General features: G+C 39.5%; 2 protein-coding genes across 4 annotated transcripts in view; one reads left to right on the top strand and one right to left on the bottom strand.

The window, feature by feature from the left end:
• The window catches only part of slc25a44a (solute carrier family 25 member 44a), an 8,577-nt gene extending 2,044 nt beyond the window's left edge, over nucleotides 1-6,533 (top strand). For all 3 annotated transcript variants that reach the window (XM_027173055.2, XM_027173054.2, XM_047819730.1), the window contains exons 3-4: nucleotides 1,025-1,152; nucleotides 4,656-6,533. In XM_027173055.2, the coding sequence (XP_027028856.1) occupies nucleotides 1,025-1,152; nucleotides 4,656-4,847 (320 nt within the window). In that variant the 3' untranslated portion in view covers nucleotides 4,848-6,533. The remainder of the gene's footprint in view (nucleotides 1-1,024; nucleotides 1,153-4,655) is intronic.
• On the bottom strand, nucleotides 6,225-14,423 carry wdr61 (WD repeat domain 61). The gene is made up of 11 exons (XM_027173057.2): nucleotides 14,349-14,423; nucleotides 13,967-14,025; nucleotides 13,789-13,816; nucleotides 12,498-12,603; nucleotides 10,765-10,937; nucleotides 10,209-10,357; nucleotides 9,297-9,390; nucleotides 8,923-9,016; nucleotides 8,632-8,724; nucleotides 8,470-8,548; nucleotides 6,225-6,827 (listed from the first exon to the last, which is right to left on the bottom strand). The coding sequence occupies exons 2-11, from the start codon at nucleotides 13,976-13,978 to the stop codon at nucleotides 6,738-6,740; spliced, it is 918 nt and encodes a 305-aa protein (XP_027028858.1). The 5' UTR covers nucleotides 13,979-14,025; nucleotides 14,349-14,423; the 3' UTR covers nucleotides 6,225-6,737.

Here is a 14,423-nt window from a genome sequence, read left to right as displayed (position 1 = left end):
CACACACACACACATATATATATTTATATATATTTTAATAACCCAGATGCAGTAGGTTCTTGAGTGTACATGTTGTGACACGTCATCCTGAGCTACAGAATCCTCTGCTTGTTTGTTTTGGTTCGGTGGTTTAACAATACCTGTGCAATCCAGTTAATTCACCAGATTTTGATTCTCACACACTGAGATGCCACACAGTTACAGAGCAGGATTCACAGGTGAAAACTCTAAACATGAGGAAATCTGCTTTCTCTGCAGGGAGTGGCCGTGTTCTGGTGTGTTTACTGTAATTATTTCTGTATGTTTTGGGTTTTAGCTGAAAAAGAAAATATGAAAAGGAATAACAACCAAAAGCATCAGCTTTGGTTAGAGATTACAGCTTGTTTTAGGTCCCATAGGAACACTGTACCACATATCACTTATTCATTCATCTCCAACTGACTGCTTTATCCTCACGATGGAGGTGGACTAGAGATAGAAGAACTTTATTAATGCCACATGAGAATTTTATTAATCGTTCTAGCACCGTCGTTTGAACAGTAGCAGCACTGACCAGGATGAAGCACTTATTAAAGGTGAAGGCATGAATGACTGATTTTTTCCCCCCCACACACACACAAGGGTGAAAAAGCTCCTCTGACTTTGTTTTACACAATTGGACCTCAGTTTCTGTTTCAGAACCTACACCAGGCAGAAATACTTTTCACCATATCCTATAAAAGTTTGAGGATTTACAGCTCGCATACATTAAAACAACAATCTGGACCTTAATCGTGTTTGTAATCCCCTCAATAGTTAAAAGTCGTGACCTGAAAACTCTGACATGAAGAAGTAGTAGTAGTGCAGTTCAGGTACCTGGATGATCCACTTATTATTCATCTAGACCCTAGAAATGTTGGACACTTCACGTGATCAACACTTCCAGCTTTGCTCATGTAGAGAAAAAGGGATGTAGACATGTGCACTGATTTTGAGTTTTGTAAAATATCTTGTCTAACACAGTGTGTGTTGTGTGCTGAAACAGAGCAGCTGTCTCGACTGGCTCCGTCCAACTGCCCTCACCTCCTCTTGCAGGCTGTGGCCGGGCCCATGGCTGCTGCCACCGCCTCCACCCTCACCAACCCCATGGACGTAGTGAGGGCCAGAGTGCAGGTAAACATACCGGCTGACCGAGTCAACCTTCATCAGGGAGTTGTACTGTATTTACAGAACTGTATAAACTCTATCATTTGAAAATGAAAGCATTTATAACATAGGTCAACTTTTTAGGATTTTTTCCGAATTTGAGTTTCGGGTGAGAAAGATGAACATGGAGGACAAAGAGCATGACTTCTGTTAGTGATCAATTCATCAGGAGATTTTCTTGCCAATATTCCATTGTTGCACTGGATCTACATAACAACTTGACAATGTTTGTTGGATTCTTCTGCACTTTCACCACGTCATGTCCCACTATATCTGTGGCAGCAAACGGTTTCGTCATGAGCAGTGTTACACCAATCTCTATTTCAGCTTTATTACTTCTAATAAATGAATCTAGCTAGCAAGATGGGTTAGAGAGAGTTCAGGCCAAATGTTTACCCACAACGACTGTAACGGACGTGTCGTGTTCTGTACATTTTCTGCATTAAGATGTCTGCGTTATTCGCATCAGGTGACATTTTAAAATAATTGATTGGAGACATTTATTCATTCATTCATTCATTCATTCATTTTCTACCGCTTATCCTAACTACTCGGGTCACAGGAAGCCTGTGCCTATCTCAGGCGTCATCAGGCATTAAGGCAGGATACACCCTGGACGGAGTGCCAACCCATCGCAGGGCACACACACACACTCATTCACTACGGACAATTTTCCAGAGATGTCAATCAACCTACGATGCATGTCTTTGGACCGGAAACTGGAGTAAACCCCCGAGGCACGGGGAGAAGATGCAAACTCCACACACAAAAGACAGAGGCGGGAATCGAACCCCCAACCCTGGAGGTGTGAGGCGAACGTGCTAACCACTAAGCCACCGAGCCCCCGAGTCAGATTTGTTTTAGCTTTAATTCACTATATCGGAATTCATTCAGTTGGGTCACAATTTTTCATATACAAAGTTTACAAACTCTCTGGAAGATTTTCGAAATTGATGTAATGTCCCTTAGAAGCTTCGGAGTTAATTGGTCTGTGGCTGTGTTCCTTATTTATTATTAAAAGCCACTGCCTTTTTTCAATTCAATTCAATTTAAGTTTATTTGTATAGCGCTTTTTACAATTGACTGTCTCAAAGCAGCTTTACAGAACATAAACATAGAACAAAAGGTTAATATAAAGAATAATATAAAGATTAATAGAATACAAAATTCAAGATTAATATTAGATACTAGATTTAGTTCACAATGTGTTTGTATTTATCCCCTATGAGCAAGTCTGAGGTGACTCAGGCAGCAGTGACAAGGGAAAGCTCCCATAGATGGTAAGGAAGAAACCTTGAGAGGAACCAGACTCACAGGGGAACCTCATCCTCATATGGGTGACACTGGAGGGTGTGATTATAAATATACAGTCAATACAGTATATTTATACAGTATAAATATACAGTTTTCACTCAGACACTCGGATGTATACGGTTTAAACAGACAAAGTAAAATCATTGAAGCGCTGAACTGAATGCGAGTTTGAGCAACACACAAACCTGCCTGAGTTAAATAATTTCTGTCAGGAGGAATGAACACAACAATCCAGCATTGTGTGAGGAGCTTGTGGAAGACAGAAGTAGTAGTACAACAGAAGTGTAACTCAAGCTCAAGAGATTAAAAAAGCAGCGATACCAAATACTAACAGTGTGAATTTTTAAGCCACTGAAAATCAGATCTAGTAAATAACTAAAACTAAATCAGTTTCTCGATCGTTATTTTGGGAAACGATCTCTTACGGAAATAAAGCAGACGCGTTAACACGGATTAAACACGATGGAGTGATGAGGCTAGCTGTATGTAAACTTTTGGCCTGAACTGTAGTTATCTGATTTCAGCTAGAAGCGGTGAAGATGTTTTAGTTAATGCGAGCATGTCATATGAGCTTCTTTTATTTATAACAAAACAAAAAAATACCAATTGTGAAAGCATGCTAGGCGTCCTCTTTTTTTTTCCGCTAAGCATCCTCTTTAAGCAAGTTTCCATTCTTACATGTTCCTTTTTTTTCAGATTTCTCCTAAATTGAAGAGCAACTGGAAGATGTTTTTTTTTTTGTCATGTAGTTCCTTCCCTCTTTCCTTTTTACTTCATTCCCAATCGAATAACCCGACCCAAGCTTTCTATCGCTGCCAGGACGTGCCTTCCATTTTAAAGCTAGCTTTTTTGTCTCGACTCTAATTCAAGACTTTCAGCAGCACAGCTTTGCTTTGAGTCTCAGGAATCAGTGATTCAGGATTTGTTTCTTGAGGTTCATCGTTCCTGCATTTGAATAGTCGTACTTTGTCGTCTTCGTATCGAATTTGTTCATGAGCTCTGTGTTTTGTTTTGTTTTTCTGTTATGTTCCTAATTTTAATTGTTATATCATCTCTGTCTGACTGTGAGTTAAGTAAAATTAAATCCATCTTCAGTGGAGGTTTAAAGTCTACACCCCCCTGAAAGCAGGATAAAACATGTCAGTTTATTTTTGTACCTTTTAATGTGATCAACAACATCCAAATAAAAAGGAAAAGACTTGAAATAAATGTGCACCCCCTTTAACTGGTATACTGATAAAGCACTCTGTCTTTTTGGAGTCTACTGACTAAACACATTCGGTTTAGCAATTTTATCTCCGCTTCCTTCTGTCTATCAAGTTGTATGGATTTCCTGTAAACAGCTCTCTTCAAATCATTCCACAGGTTTTTGTTAGGATTTAAATTACGGTAAAGCTCTGACTGGACATATCCGTAACACTTATCTTCCATTCATTTGTTGTTTTGGGTCATTATTGTGCTTGAAAGAGTAGTTTCCAGATTTTTTTAGCTGCCTAACAGCCTTCAGGTTTTGAATTTTAAGTCTGTCTTGACTACAGTCCCAGCTCCATAGCGAAGCAGCTCCACAGTACGATGCTACCACCACCATACTTCACCGTTGGTATGGTGGGATTTTGTACTTGTACCAAACATATCTTTTAGAATTATGCCCAAAAAGTTCATAGCACATGTTGGCACATGGTATAGGGTGATTTCGGCAGGCTTGAGTGGTTTTTTTGTGTGTCTGAAAAAACACCACAATCTAGCTAAACCACACCCAATGGTTCGGTGCCTTGCTCAAGGGAACCTCATTCGTGGTATTGCCAGCCCGAGACTCGAACCCACAACCTTAGGGTTAGGAGTCAAACTCCCTAACCATTAGGCCATGACTTCCCCATGTTGTAGTTGTTAATAAGAATTACATCATTAATGACAGCTGGATGATGATTCCTTCATTATGAGAAGAGTCATATGCCATGTTAGAAAAGGGTGCACATACTTACTGAAGTCTTTCTCTTTTCCATAATAAAACTATTCTATTTGTATACTGTGTCACCTTCAAAGTGGCACGATATATCCTCCCTTCCTTTATTATATACCAAAAACCTTACAGGGGTGTGTAGACTTTTTATTATCCACTGTACATTATGATTAATTGTCTCTTTTCCTCCCAAAAGGTGGAAGGGCGTTTGTCAGTGATTGAAACGTTTAAGCAGCTCATTGCGGAGGAGGGCATGTGGGGTCTAACCAAGGGTCTGTCTGCTCGCATCATCTCCTCCATGCCCACCTCCATCCTCATCGTCATCGGCTACGAGACGCTGAAGAGGCTGAGCCTGCGGCCTGAGCTCGTCCACACCAGACACTGGTGAAAAGCAGGAAGTGGCTCAGGAAGCGCGCGCACACACAGACACACACACAGACACACACACACACACACACACACACGAACCCACTCAGTGTGGGCCTTTTTATTGTTTGACATACTAAGGATGAGAGAGATTTGGAAGAGGACCAGACGGTATAGTATGTACAGTATCTTTTATAAAAGATCACACCGTTTCAGAAAAGTATTTTATGAGCTACTATATATTTCATGTTTGACACCAAAACTGTCAAGAAACTAACGCAAATCAAATCACAACACACACCCAGATGAGAGTTCTGTAATATTACAGGCTGAATTAGGCCTCATCTGTGTAAAGCAGACACATGGAACAGCTTTATAAAGGCCTAGATGAAAGTTTCAGCCTCTGTTAGAGACACGTTTGTAGAATGAATTGTTTATCAGATCAGATTCGGATTTCCAAATGCAAATATGGGCTCATGTCGACCTGAATATATGAGCATTCATGATGTTACGTGATAAGAACACCAAGCCTGGACCGATAACATCTACATCTAACTGAACTCGGAATACAGCGATCTACTTTCGTTTTCAAGAACCGTCTGAGATTTCTACAGTATTTACACTTTAAGCGTGTTGTAGTTTATCTTTATTTTTATGTGAACACGCTTTCATAGTGAATTAATTATACAGGTGTTTCATGGGAACGTGTGTAATCCCTGAGATTTGTGTGAACTTTTTTAAACACTCTCGTCGTTATCTGTAGATGACTGGGACTGCGGTGAGTCATGTATGTATGTAAAGATGAATATGTGGTGAAACAGTTAACGCGGTCTCCTTCACTTTGTTTTATCTACTCACAAGGACCTTTTTCCCCCTGGTGCAACTTGTACTGTAGGATGTGGCCAAGGTGTAGGACTTATTTTATAAACATATTCAGACATTTCTGTAGGTCAGATAAACTGTTTCCTTGTACGCTGCTTAAATGTTAAAAAAAAAAAAAACAGAGCGAGAGAAAGAGAGATATTAAACAAACAGCGGCTTATTACCACAAACGTATTGTGATATGGCACAATGTGTTTTGAAGAGCAGAATCCTTATCCTGAAGCATGGTAGTGGCAGCATTAGTCTTTAGTGCTGCTTTTCTTAAGCCAGAACTGGGGTGAAGGGAATCATGGACAGCTACAAATACCAGTCAGGTTAAAAGCAGAACGTTCATGTGTCTGCTAAGATGAAAAAAGCAATTTCAGCTTGTCAGTGACAACACTTATGTGTAGTACAAGACAGAAATCACAGAACCAGAAGACAGTTTCTGAGTGAGCTCGAGTGGGCCGTGGTCAGGAGACGGCCGTACGGTTTGATAGATTTGGAATGTTATTGTGAGAAAGAGCAGAAAAATACGGACTGTTCCCCAGAAAGTCTGAGTGAATTTAATAAAATTAAAAAGGTGCTTCAAACAAAGTGTCAGTTTAAGAGTATGAACCATTGCGGCATATGAACCATATGAATCTTCTTGTACATGAGCCGAACAGACCTTGATGTGGAAGACACAGAAAATACACAGCTAAAGAGGTTACAGAAAACAGGAGATTTAGAACCCTGAATAAGTCACAGGTTTTTAGTTGTGTGGGCGCTCAGCAGAGGGTATGAAAGACAACGTTAAAGAAGTATTTATAAAAAAAAAATTATTTTATTAACTGGAGAATGCTGTGGGAGACAATGATGTAAAAAAGCACATGGACACGTCATTACCTGCATGTGTGTGTGTGTGAGATTACAGAAGCAGGTTAAAGGCTTTATTTAATATTGAACCAGTTACGTCTGTTAGAAAGCTTGTGTCAGCAGAGACTATGTGAAGCTCTTTGGACAAAAACAGTCTGAGTCGATTAAAGGTGTAGGAATAATTTGGCATGTTTTACATGGGACAGTCGTATATGTGGATGGCTCTGTCGTCTCCAGCTGAAATGATCTTTGAGCCGGTGCTGTTGTACTTCACGCTCCATACCTACAGAGGCATTCAAGAGAGAAGAAAAAAAAAAGAGAGGAAAAAAAAAACAACTTTGTAAATACATGTAGGTGTGTGTTGCTGCTACAGATTACCTGCAGAAACAAACCCTGAGCACTGGACATGAACGGGGACATTAAACCTCAGACTATATGGGATTTCAAATAAAATACATGCCTGTCAAGCTGACACGATTATTGTTGTCCCTTTTATGTCCGGTTTATTTCTAGGTTCGTCTCAGGGACGTTTTTGTTGCTCTATCTAAACCTGCATCCTGATTTCTGTGAAGCTGCTACATCAAACTGTCTGATATTAAAAGTTCAAATAAAACTGCATTTTCATGCACAACAACCTGATGTGTTCAAGTCACTGGGGTAATGAATACCGAGCTGTTTTCTTTAGATTACAGATCATTAAACCACCTGCAGGAATGAAACCTGACCTGTGTTACAGCTCCATGAGCTTCTCAGTGATTATTAATAATAAATACAGCTGAGATATTACATATTATTCAGCAAGCGTGTAATCACTTAAACTGGAGCTGGAACAAGACAATGATACCGAGTTTCATAACAGTACTCCAGTGTGAGATAAAGTATCTTTAACACACAATTGAAAATAAATGACAGACAAAATGGACAATGTAATAAAACTGAGTATCTTGCTATGTCTCACAGAGTCTGAAAATAACATGATTTTAGGACAAAATTATTATATATAGACGTTATAGACAAACGAAAATCTCATCTCATATCTGACCAGTAGGTGGTGCTGTTCTGCTCAGAAAGTGCTCATATCACCTCAGGTCAGGATAGCTAGACGTTTATTTTGGTGAGTTTGCTATCATATACGTTTATGTCTACCAAGAATCTTAAGTTTTGGACTTAAGATTCTTAGGCCTATCTCATCACGCTACAGACTGCAGTGATGACCTCCTAAACAGCTGTATTCTTTAAGCACCTAATGTAACCTTACTCTGAGAGCTAATCTTACTTACTATAGTTAACCTATCTCTGTAACATTACTCCTCTCTGTTATTAGTGATAACTAACCCTTAAACATGTCCGAATTTGGAAGGAAAAAACCCGAGACGATGAGTGAGCGCTTGGCTGCTGATCCGCAATTTCGGCGCCAGTGGTTTAAAAGAGGGCGGGGCGCATGCGCATTTCGTGGAATCGATTCATCTTCCCTCGGATAGTAATGCCTGTGAACGTGATGACGTATTTTTGACAGTTGTTTCGCAGACCGTTTTCGTGTGTGAAAAAGAGGTGTTGTGAAAACAAGCGTTTTGTGTGTAAACTGTCATAGTCGTACATTTTGGAGTTGTATTTGAACAAACACGCAAAATCTCGTATCTGTAAACTGTCGTGGCCGTAAATTTTGGGATCCAACTCCGCAAAATTAAAATTTACACACAAATGCTTTGAATTACGTACGATTATTATTGACAGTGTTTTTATTCCATAGTGTAAAGGTATTAGTGGGAACTTCATCTGATAACAAAGGTGTGTTAAAGTGAAACAGTTCTGCTCAAAGTCAGAAATCTCTTTGGTCACAGAAAAGAAAATCATCGTACTAACATTTATCATCTTTACTGTCTAGAAAACTATGGTCCTGAGCAGAGGTGATGTAAGACACACACCTGGTCCTGATGGTCAAAGAAAGTGTTGACACACGCCCTGCTGCTCGCCTCCCACACCTTCACACTCTTATCTGACGAGCTGCAGACAACAAGGACAGAAGTTTATCTGTAGTGCACAACACAGCTCAGAGGGTCGGCCTTTTTTTTTTTTTTTCTGATTACCTGGAGACAAAGTGTGTGTTGTCAGGTGAAAAGGCCACACTGAGCACCCAAGATGCGTGGCCACTTAGAGTCCCTGCCAGGTTAGCATGCTGTCTGTAACACACACACAAACGCACACACCCCCTCAATTAGCCACACAAAGTATTAACTACTAGACACAGTCATGATAAGCAGCAGTTCCGACAATTTCAAAGAAACGTCATGAAACATTATATCGTCTGTCTCTCTACGTAAGAACCTTTTTTCCTAAATACGTGTGTTATGAGGCTGTAATCCCTCAGCTCCACTTACACATCATAAATCTTGATGTAGCCGTCATCTGAGGCAGTGACTAAAAGCTGAGAGTCAGGAGAGAACGTAAGAGAGCGGATGGGCATGGCGTGGCCTGCAGAGAGAACACACACACACTATTAGAATACCAAGCTGAAGTCAGCAATCTTCACACATCTCCATAACATGTGGACTCCACCCTCATTGACTGGAACAAAGAGAAAGTGCTGCTCCAAGGCAGGGGTTCGAGATACAACAATAAAAGACCTGATCGTGTTAAAGCCCCAAGCTACCACAAATATCTGATCAGCTATGACCGTCGACTAAAAGCTGCAAGCTTGCAATTTCCATCCTTGCAACTCATCATCATCTGTCACACTGGGGTTGAATTTTACCTTCCAGCGTGTGGAGGAGTTTCCCAGTTGCAATGTCGAAGATATTAATGATTCCATCAATGGCTCCGCTGGCTAAATACTTTCCATCTGGGCTCTGTGAGAAGGCAGAGAGAGACAGAGACAGAGGGACAAAGACAGAGAGAGAGAGACAAACATAATTGGTCTGGAATCTATAATGAACTCAGATCATGAGCAAATTTATTATTGCTCAGAAGTTCCTGGTTACACAACTCCAAATTGACTCTATACGACTGTAGAAAGGACATTTTTATAATCCCACTCTCCACTGTTTATAATAATGTATATTCACACTCTCTGGTGTCAACCAAAAGAGGATCGGTTCCCTTCTAAAGCCTAGTCCCTTACAAGGTTTCTTCCTCATACCATCTCGGGGAATTTTTCCTTGTTAGTCACCTCAAAATGTATTTGTTAAATAAAAATAAATCTATATTCTGTATAGCTGCTGTGAGACAATATCCAAGTAAAAGCACAAAACAAATTAAACTGAGCATCAGGGGTTTGATTTTATTTTAGGTATTTTTTCCAGGAGGTTTCTTTTACCAGGTCTACCAGGAATTCTCTACAATGATACATGATGGTTTAGAGAATTAAGGCTGCAGAAGAACTGTAGAGTAAAGATGATTACATAAATCACGACTCGCTGGCATGTTCTACAAACCCCGACGGTCGGCTTTAGCTGCACCTGGATATCAGAGCGAGTGATATAGGAATGTCTGTAATAATAATGAATGCTAATAAACCAAGACAAGTACGACGCACTGACCCTCGTCTGGACTTGACATGTCTACTTCAGGGTATTGCGACATACTTGAAACATCTTGTTCGTCATGTTTCAAACATTCACCTATTTCAACTAACACGTTGTACATGTATCACGGCAAGACGTCTTACATATGCGATGCTGAGAATGAATTTCCCTCTGGTGTCCAGTGAGTATTCCTTCTTCCCGCTCTCCACACCAAAGATGTTCACCTTGCCAAGGTGGCTGCCTGTGGCTATGTATTTTGAGTCGGGGGAGAACGCTACGGTCCAGGCGTCGACTAAATGGGGAAACACGAGATGCAAAAAGTCTCATATTGAACAAAGAAAGGGAAGGAATGAACTGGAAGAACCAAAACGTTTGTGAATCAATGCTTTAAAGATCAAAATTAAATTACATTAACACACATAAATGTTGCTTGGAAACCATAATGAAGAAACAAATTATGTCTTGAACAATCCAGTGAAGATGAGAATTAATCAGTAACTTGTGGTCTTTTGCTTTCGCTGTTCATTTGAAAAGATCTGATCAAAGTGACCATGCCATTTATAAAGAAGGACATGTTGTGACTGTTTAAAGCTTAAAAATCCCTCCATCATCACACATTACAGCTCCACATAATATCCAGATAGAAGAAACTGATCCTAAGAAAACATCACAATGACCATCCTGCACTGAACCCCTCACCTGGTCCTGCGTCCATGGATTTAATCTGTTTGCCAGAATCCAGGTCCCAGAGGCGGATGTGGGCATCCAGAGAGCTGGAGGCGGCGATGGCACCATTGTGACTGATGTCCACAGACACCACACCCAGCTGGTGGCCTTCTAGAGTCCACTGAAGCTCCAGCTTCTCATCTGACCTGCAGAGGGCAGTCAATATCACAGAACAGGGAAATATTAATACTACTGGAGTTTAAACAGCAAATCTAAAGTACGTTCATATGAAAAATGCTGGTTAATCTCGGGAAGCATAAAAGGTAGCGCCGGTTGCAAAGAGGGATAAATTAGTGGGATTCTGTAGCACTTTTGATCCCTTGAGTAACCTCGCTTTGCAAACGTCAGTGAGTTATGAGTCTTCTTCTATCATGCTTGAGGAGATGAAAGAATACACAGCCAGGAATTATAGATCACTCATCAATAGATCTTTCCAGATCCTCCAGGGGTCTTGATCCTGTCTTAAACCACATCATTTTCAATAGGGACTTGATTCTGTGGTCATTGGACCATTTTTGTGTGGATTTGGATCAGATCCCACCATGAGCCAGTCAGCTTCTTGGCAGCACATTCAAAAATTTCCTGGGAGTCTTTAATGCCATACATCAGACATGGACAAGGTTTTCTGAGCCTTTGGAGGTCTACTACCTCACAGATCCTCAATCATAATTAACAAACAGGATTAGGGCTTTTTTTCCTGGATCATCATCATTCTCTTTACACTAAACCAAGCTTGAGTGTGTGTTGATCAGAAAACCGGTTGCTTCCTGGAAAATGCTTTCTTTACGTATGGCTTCAAAATAGTTTGTTGGCATGGATTTAGTCTTTGTGACTTAAGTACAACTGTTAGCTTTTTCTAACCATCCTCACAAGCTCACTAAATAAATCCCCCATGTTGGTTCAACACACAGCGAAGTAAGTATTTAAAAAAAGACAAGAATGCTTGATTTGTTCTGCCATGAACACATTGAAGAGCTCCATGAAGAGCTCCATCTTAGATGAGAATTGTTCTAGTTTTCTCGTTACTGCAGGGAGAAAAGTTTCGCCTCCTTTAATAAGTGTAAGACTAGGGGCTGTGTTAAATAGGACTGGTTAAGTTTCATAGTTAAAAGGTATTAGAGTATCACATGGGAGTGTGTTTCTATTTTATTCAATATTCCCAGGTGTAATATTACACTATGATGTCACAATAGATTAACAGCTACAGATCATTATTCTTAGCAGCAGGATTGGTTTTATTTTTTATTTTTTCTTTCCCGCAACATTTGTTAAAGCTTCAGAAAGCTTTGTAACTTCAGCACTCTTATGGCTCAGGCTCTTTTTTTTAACGATCTCTCTATTCAATGCCTGAATTATGAGTCTCACCACAGTTTTGCTTCACTTATGTTTATTCTGTAATCATGCCCATGATGAATGACTTGGGGAATTCTGCCTGTGTGTCACCTCATATTTATTCCCCAGTGGAACAGGAAAAGAGTTCCTTCCTGTTCAGAAACCAGATGATGTTTTGTTTGTAATAATGTCTAGCAGTGGCAAAAATTAAGAATTGAAATTAGAATAAAAAAATCAAACCTTTGTTCTTTTAAATTAAAACCTGTCTTTATTATGCCAATAATTCTAGAGCTACCAGTATGAACATGTGGAGGAGTCAGTGATTGTTGAAAGGAAAGGATGCAAGCAGTGAGATCACGGCATGAGAACGTTACCATTTCCACACTTTCAACATGTCATCCAGAGAACCAGTGACGATTGTCTCTGATCCATCCTTCGCACTTTTCCCCCATGCTGCCGTCCATATGGCATCGTCATGGGCTACACACACACACAGACAGACAGACAGACAGACAGAAGAGCACTTCAAAAATACTTCATCATCATTTTTTTTTTTTAAAAAAACCTTATCAATGTGTGATCTTTAGGCATGTGGATTGTTTATTTTATAAAGGAATCTATTTTAAGTTGACGAATGCCGCAGCGCTTTAATCTGTTTAGCTCGCTCACCTCCTTCACGCTAATACTCTCCATCACTAATCACCTCCTACATGGCTAACTAGCTGAGTCTGACACTGAGTTCATGACATTCCTACTGACTTCTTTGCCTGCTACACAGGGCCTGTTTTGCACAACCCTTTACAATAACTGCTGCTATAATACTGTGTTCATTCCAGTATTTCTGCACATGCAATATTGTTTGAACATACAGTATTTACACTGGTCGGTGCTGTTTCTGTTTATTGTCTTTTGTCTTGCACTGTTTGCACCAGGCTGCACAGATGCACTTTATGTGGCTAGGACTGACTTACTAAGACCTTAGCTCTGTCTCTGTTTTATGTAGCACCAGGTCCTGGAGAAACATTGTCTCATTTCACTGTGTACTGCAACCATATATGGTTGAAATGACATGGAATGTGTATTTACCTAATTGTTTTGGATTGATATTGAATATCTAATATTCAAATTCACAAAATTAAAGATTCGACTATCTGGGAAAGATATATTTTTTGTTTTACAAACATAAGATTCCGGAGCAAAATTTGGTGATTAACTTAATTACGTACAGATAAATATCACCTACACAAACAGAAATGGAATAATAATAAAAAACCTAACATTATGTTATTTAAAATGGAACTTAAGCGTTATATTGAGGCCCTAAAAGAGGCAAGAAATAAAAAAAAGCTAAACAGATGTATAGAATTTTTTAATCCGTTTCTTTTTGAAACACTAAGTTTTTTTCCCTGTATAGTATTTAAAATGTTTTTCTTCTTTCTGTTGTTTCCTTTGATGCTATTATGAATGTAATACATAATAGTTGAACACACTGTGATCCTCTGTATGTATATTGTTAAGCAATATTTAAAAAAAAAAAGGTGTAAAGTGCACACGTCTGTGATTTGGGACGTACCTAACGTGTTACTGCGACGTCAACACAACACCCAACCTCTAACTTCTCTAAATAATATAAATACATTATATCCTTAAAAACAAAACACTCACCATGCTCCTGCTTGAACAGTATGCTGTACTGTATGGTGGGAAATACAAATAATAAACAATAAATCACATTCAGAGCCAGCTAAGATGCTGTCTAACACTAAATGTTCATGTTAGCACACTTTTACCAGACTAATATGAAACAACAGTCAATGCTAACGAGAAATATATCCTTACTTACCTGAGTGCTCATAGTTTCTCGTCAAGTGTCGATGGTTTCTGCGTCTTTTAACAATCTCTCTATTGTACAAACACAACAACTATTAAGAATCAAGCTTGTATGAAGCTCAGACACTTAACCAACACGTCATATCTTAATAACCATCCCCTGTATTCACTATAGAGGGTCCAACAGGACATTAATACAAATGGACAGCTACTTAGCTTTAGCTGCTCGTGTTTATCAATAATGTACAAACAAATACACCCTGTAATTAACATAGAGTTTAGTTTCTTCCCTGTAAGACACCATCTGGTCTACACAAGGTGAAATGAAGTTAAAACAAAGCTGAATATATCAAGTAATAAAGTAAACAAATGATCATTTCTGAAACGATATTCACCGCTTTTACTCATCAGTGAGCCGCCATGTTAGCCACCCGCGTTGCATTATGGGTATGAACACAGACTAAAATAAC

The sequence above is a fragment of the Tachysurus fulvidraco genome, chromosome 10 (genome assembly GCF_022655615.1).
Source record: "Tachysurus fulvidraco isolate hzauxx_2018 chromosome 10, HZAU_PFXX_2.0, whole genome shotgun sequence".
In the NCBI taxonomy this organism is placed as follows: Eukaryota; Metazoa; Chordata; class Actinopteri; order Siluriformes; family Bagridae; genus Tachysurus; species Tachysurus fulvidraco.
The sequence above is the reverse complement of the archived record's forward strand: the minus strand, read 5'-3'. Positions and strand labels throughout refer to the sequence as shown.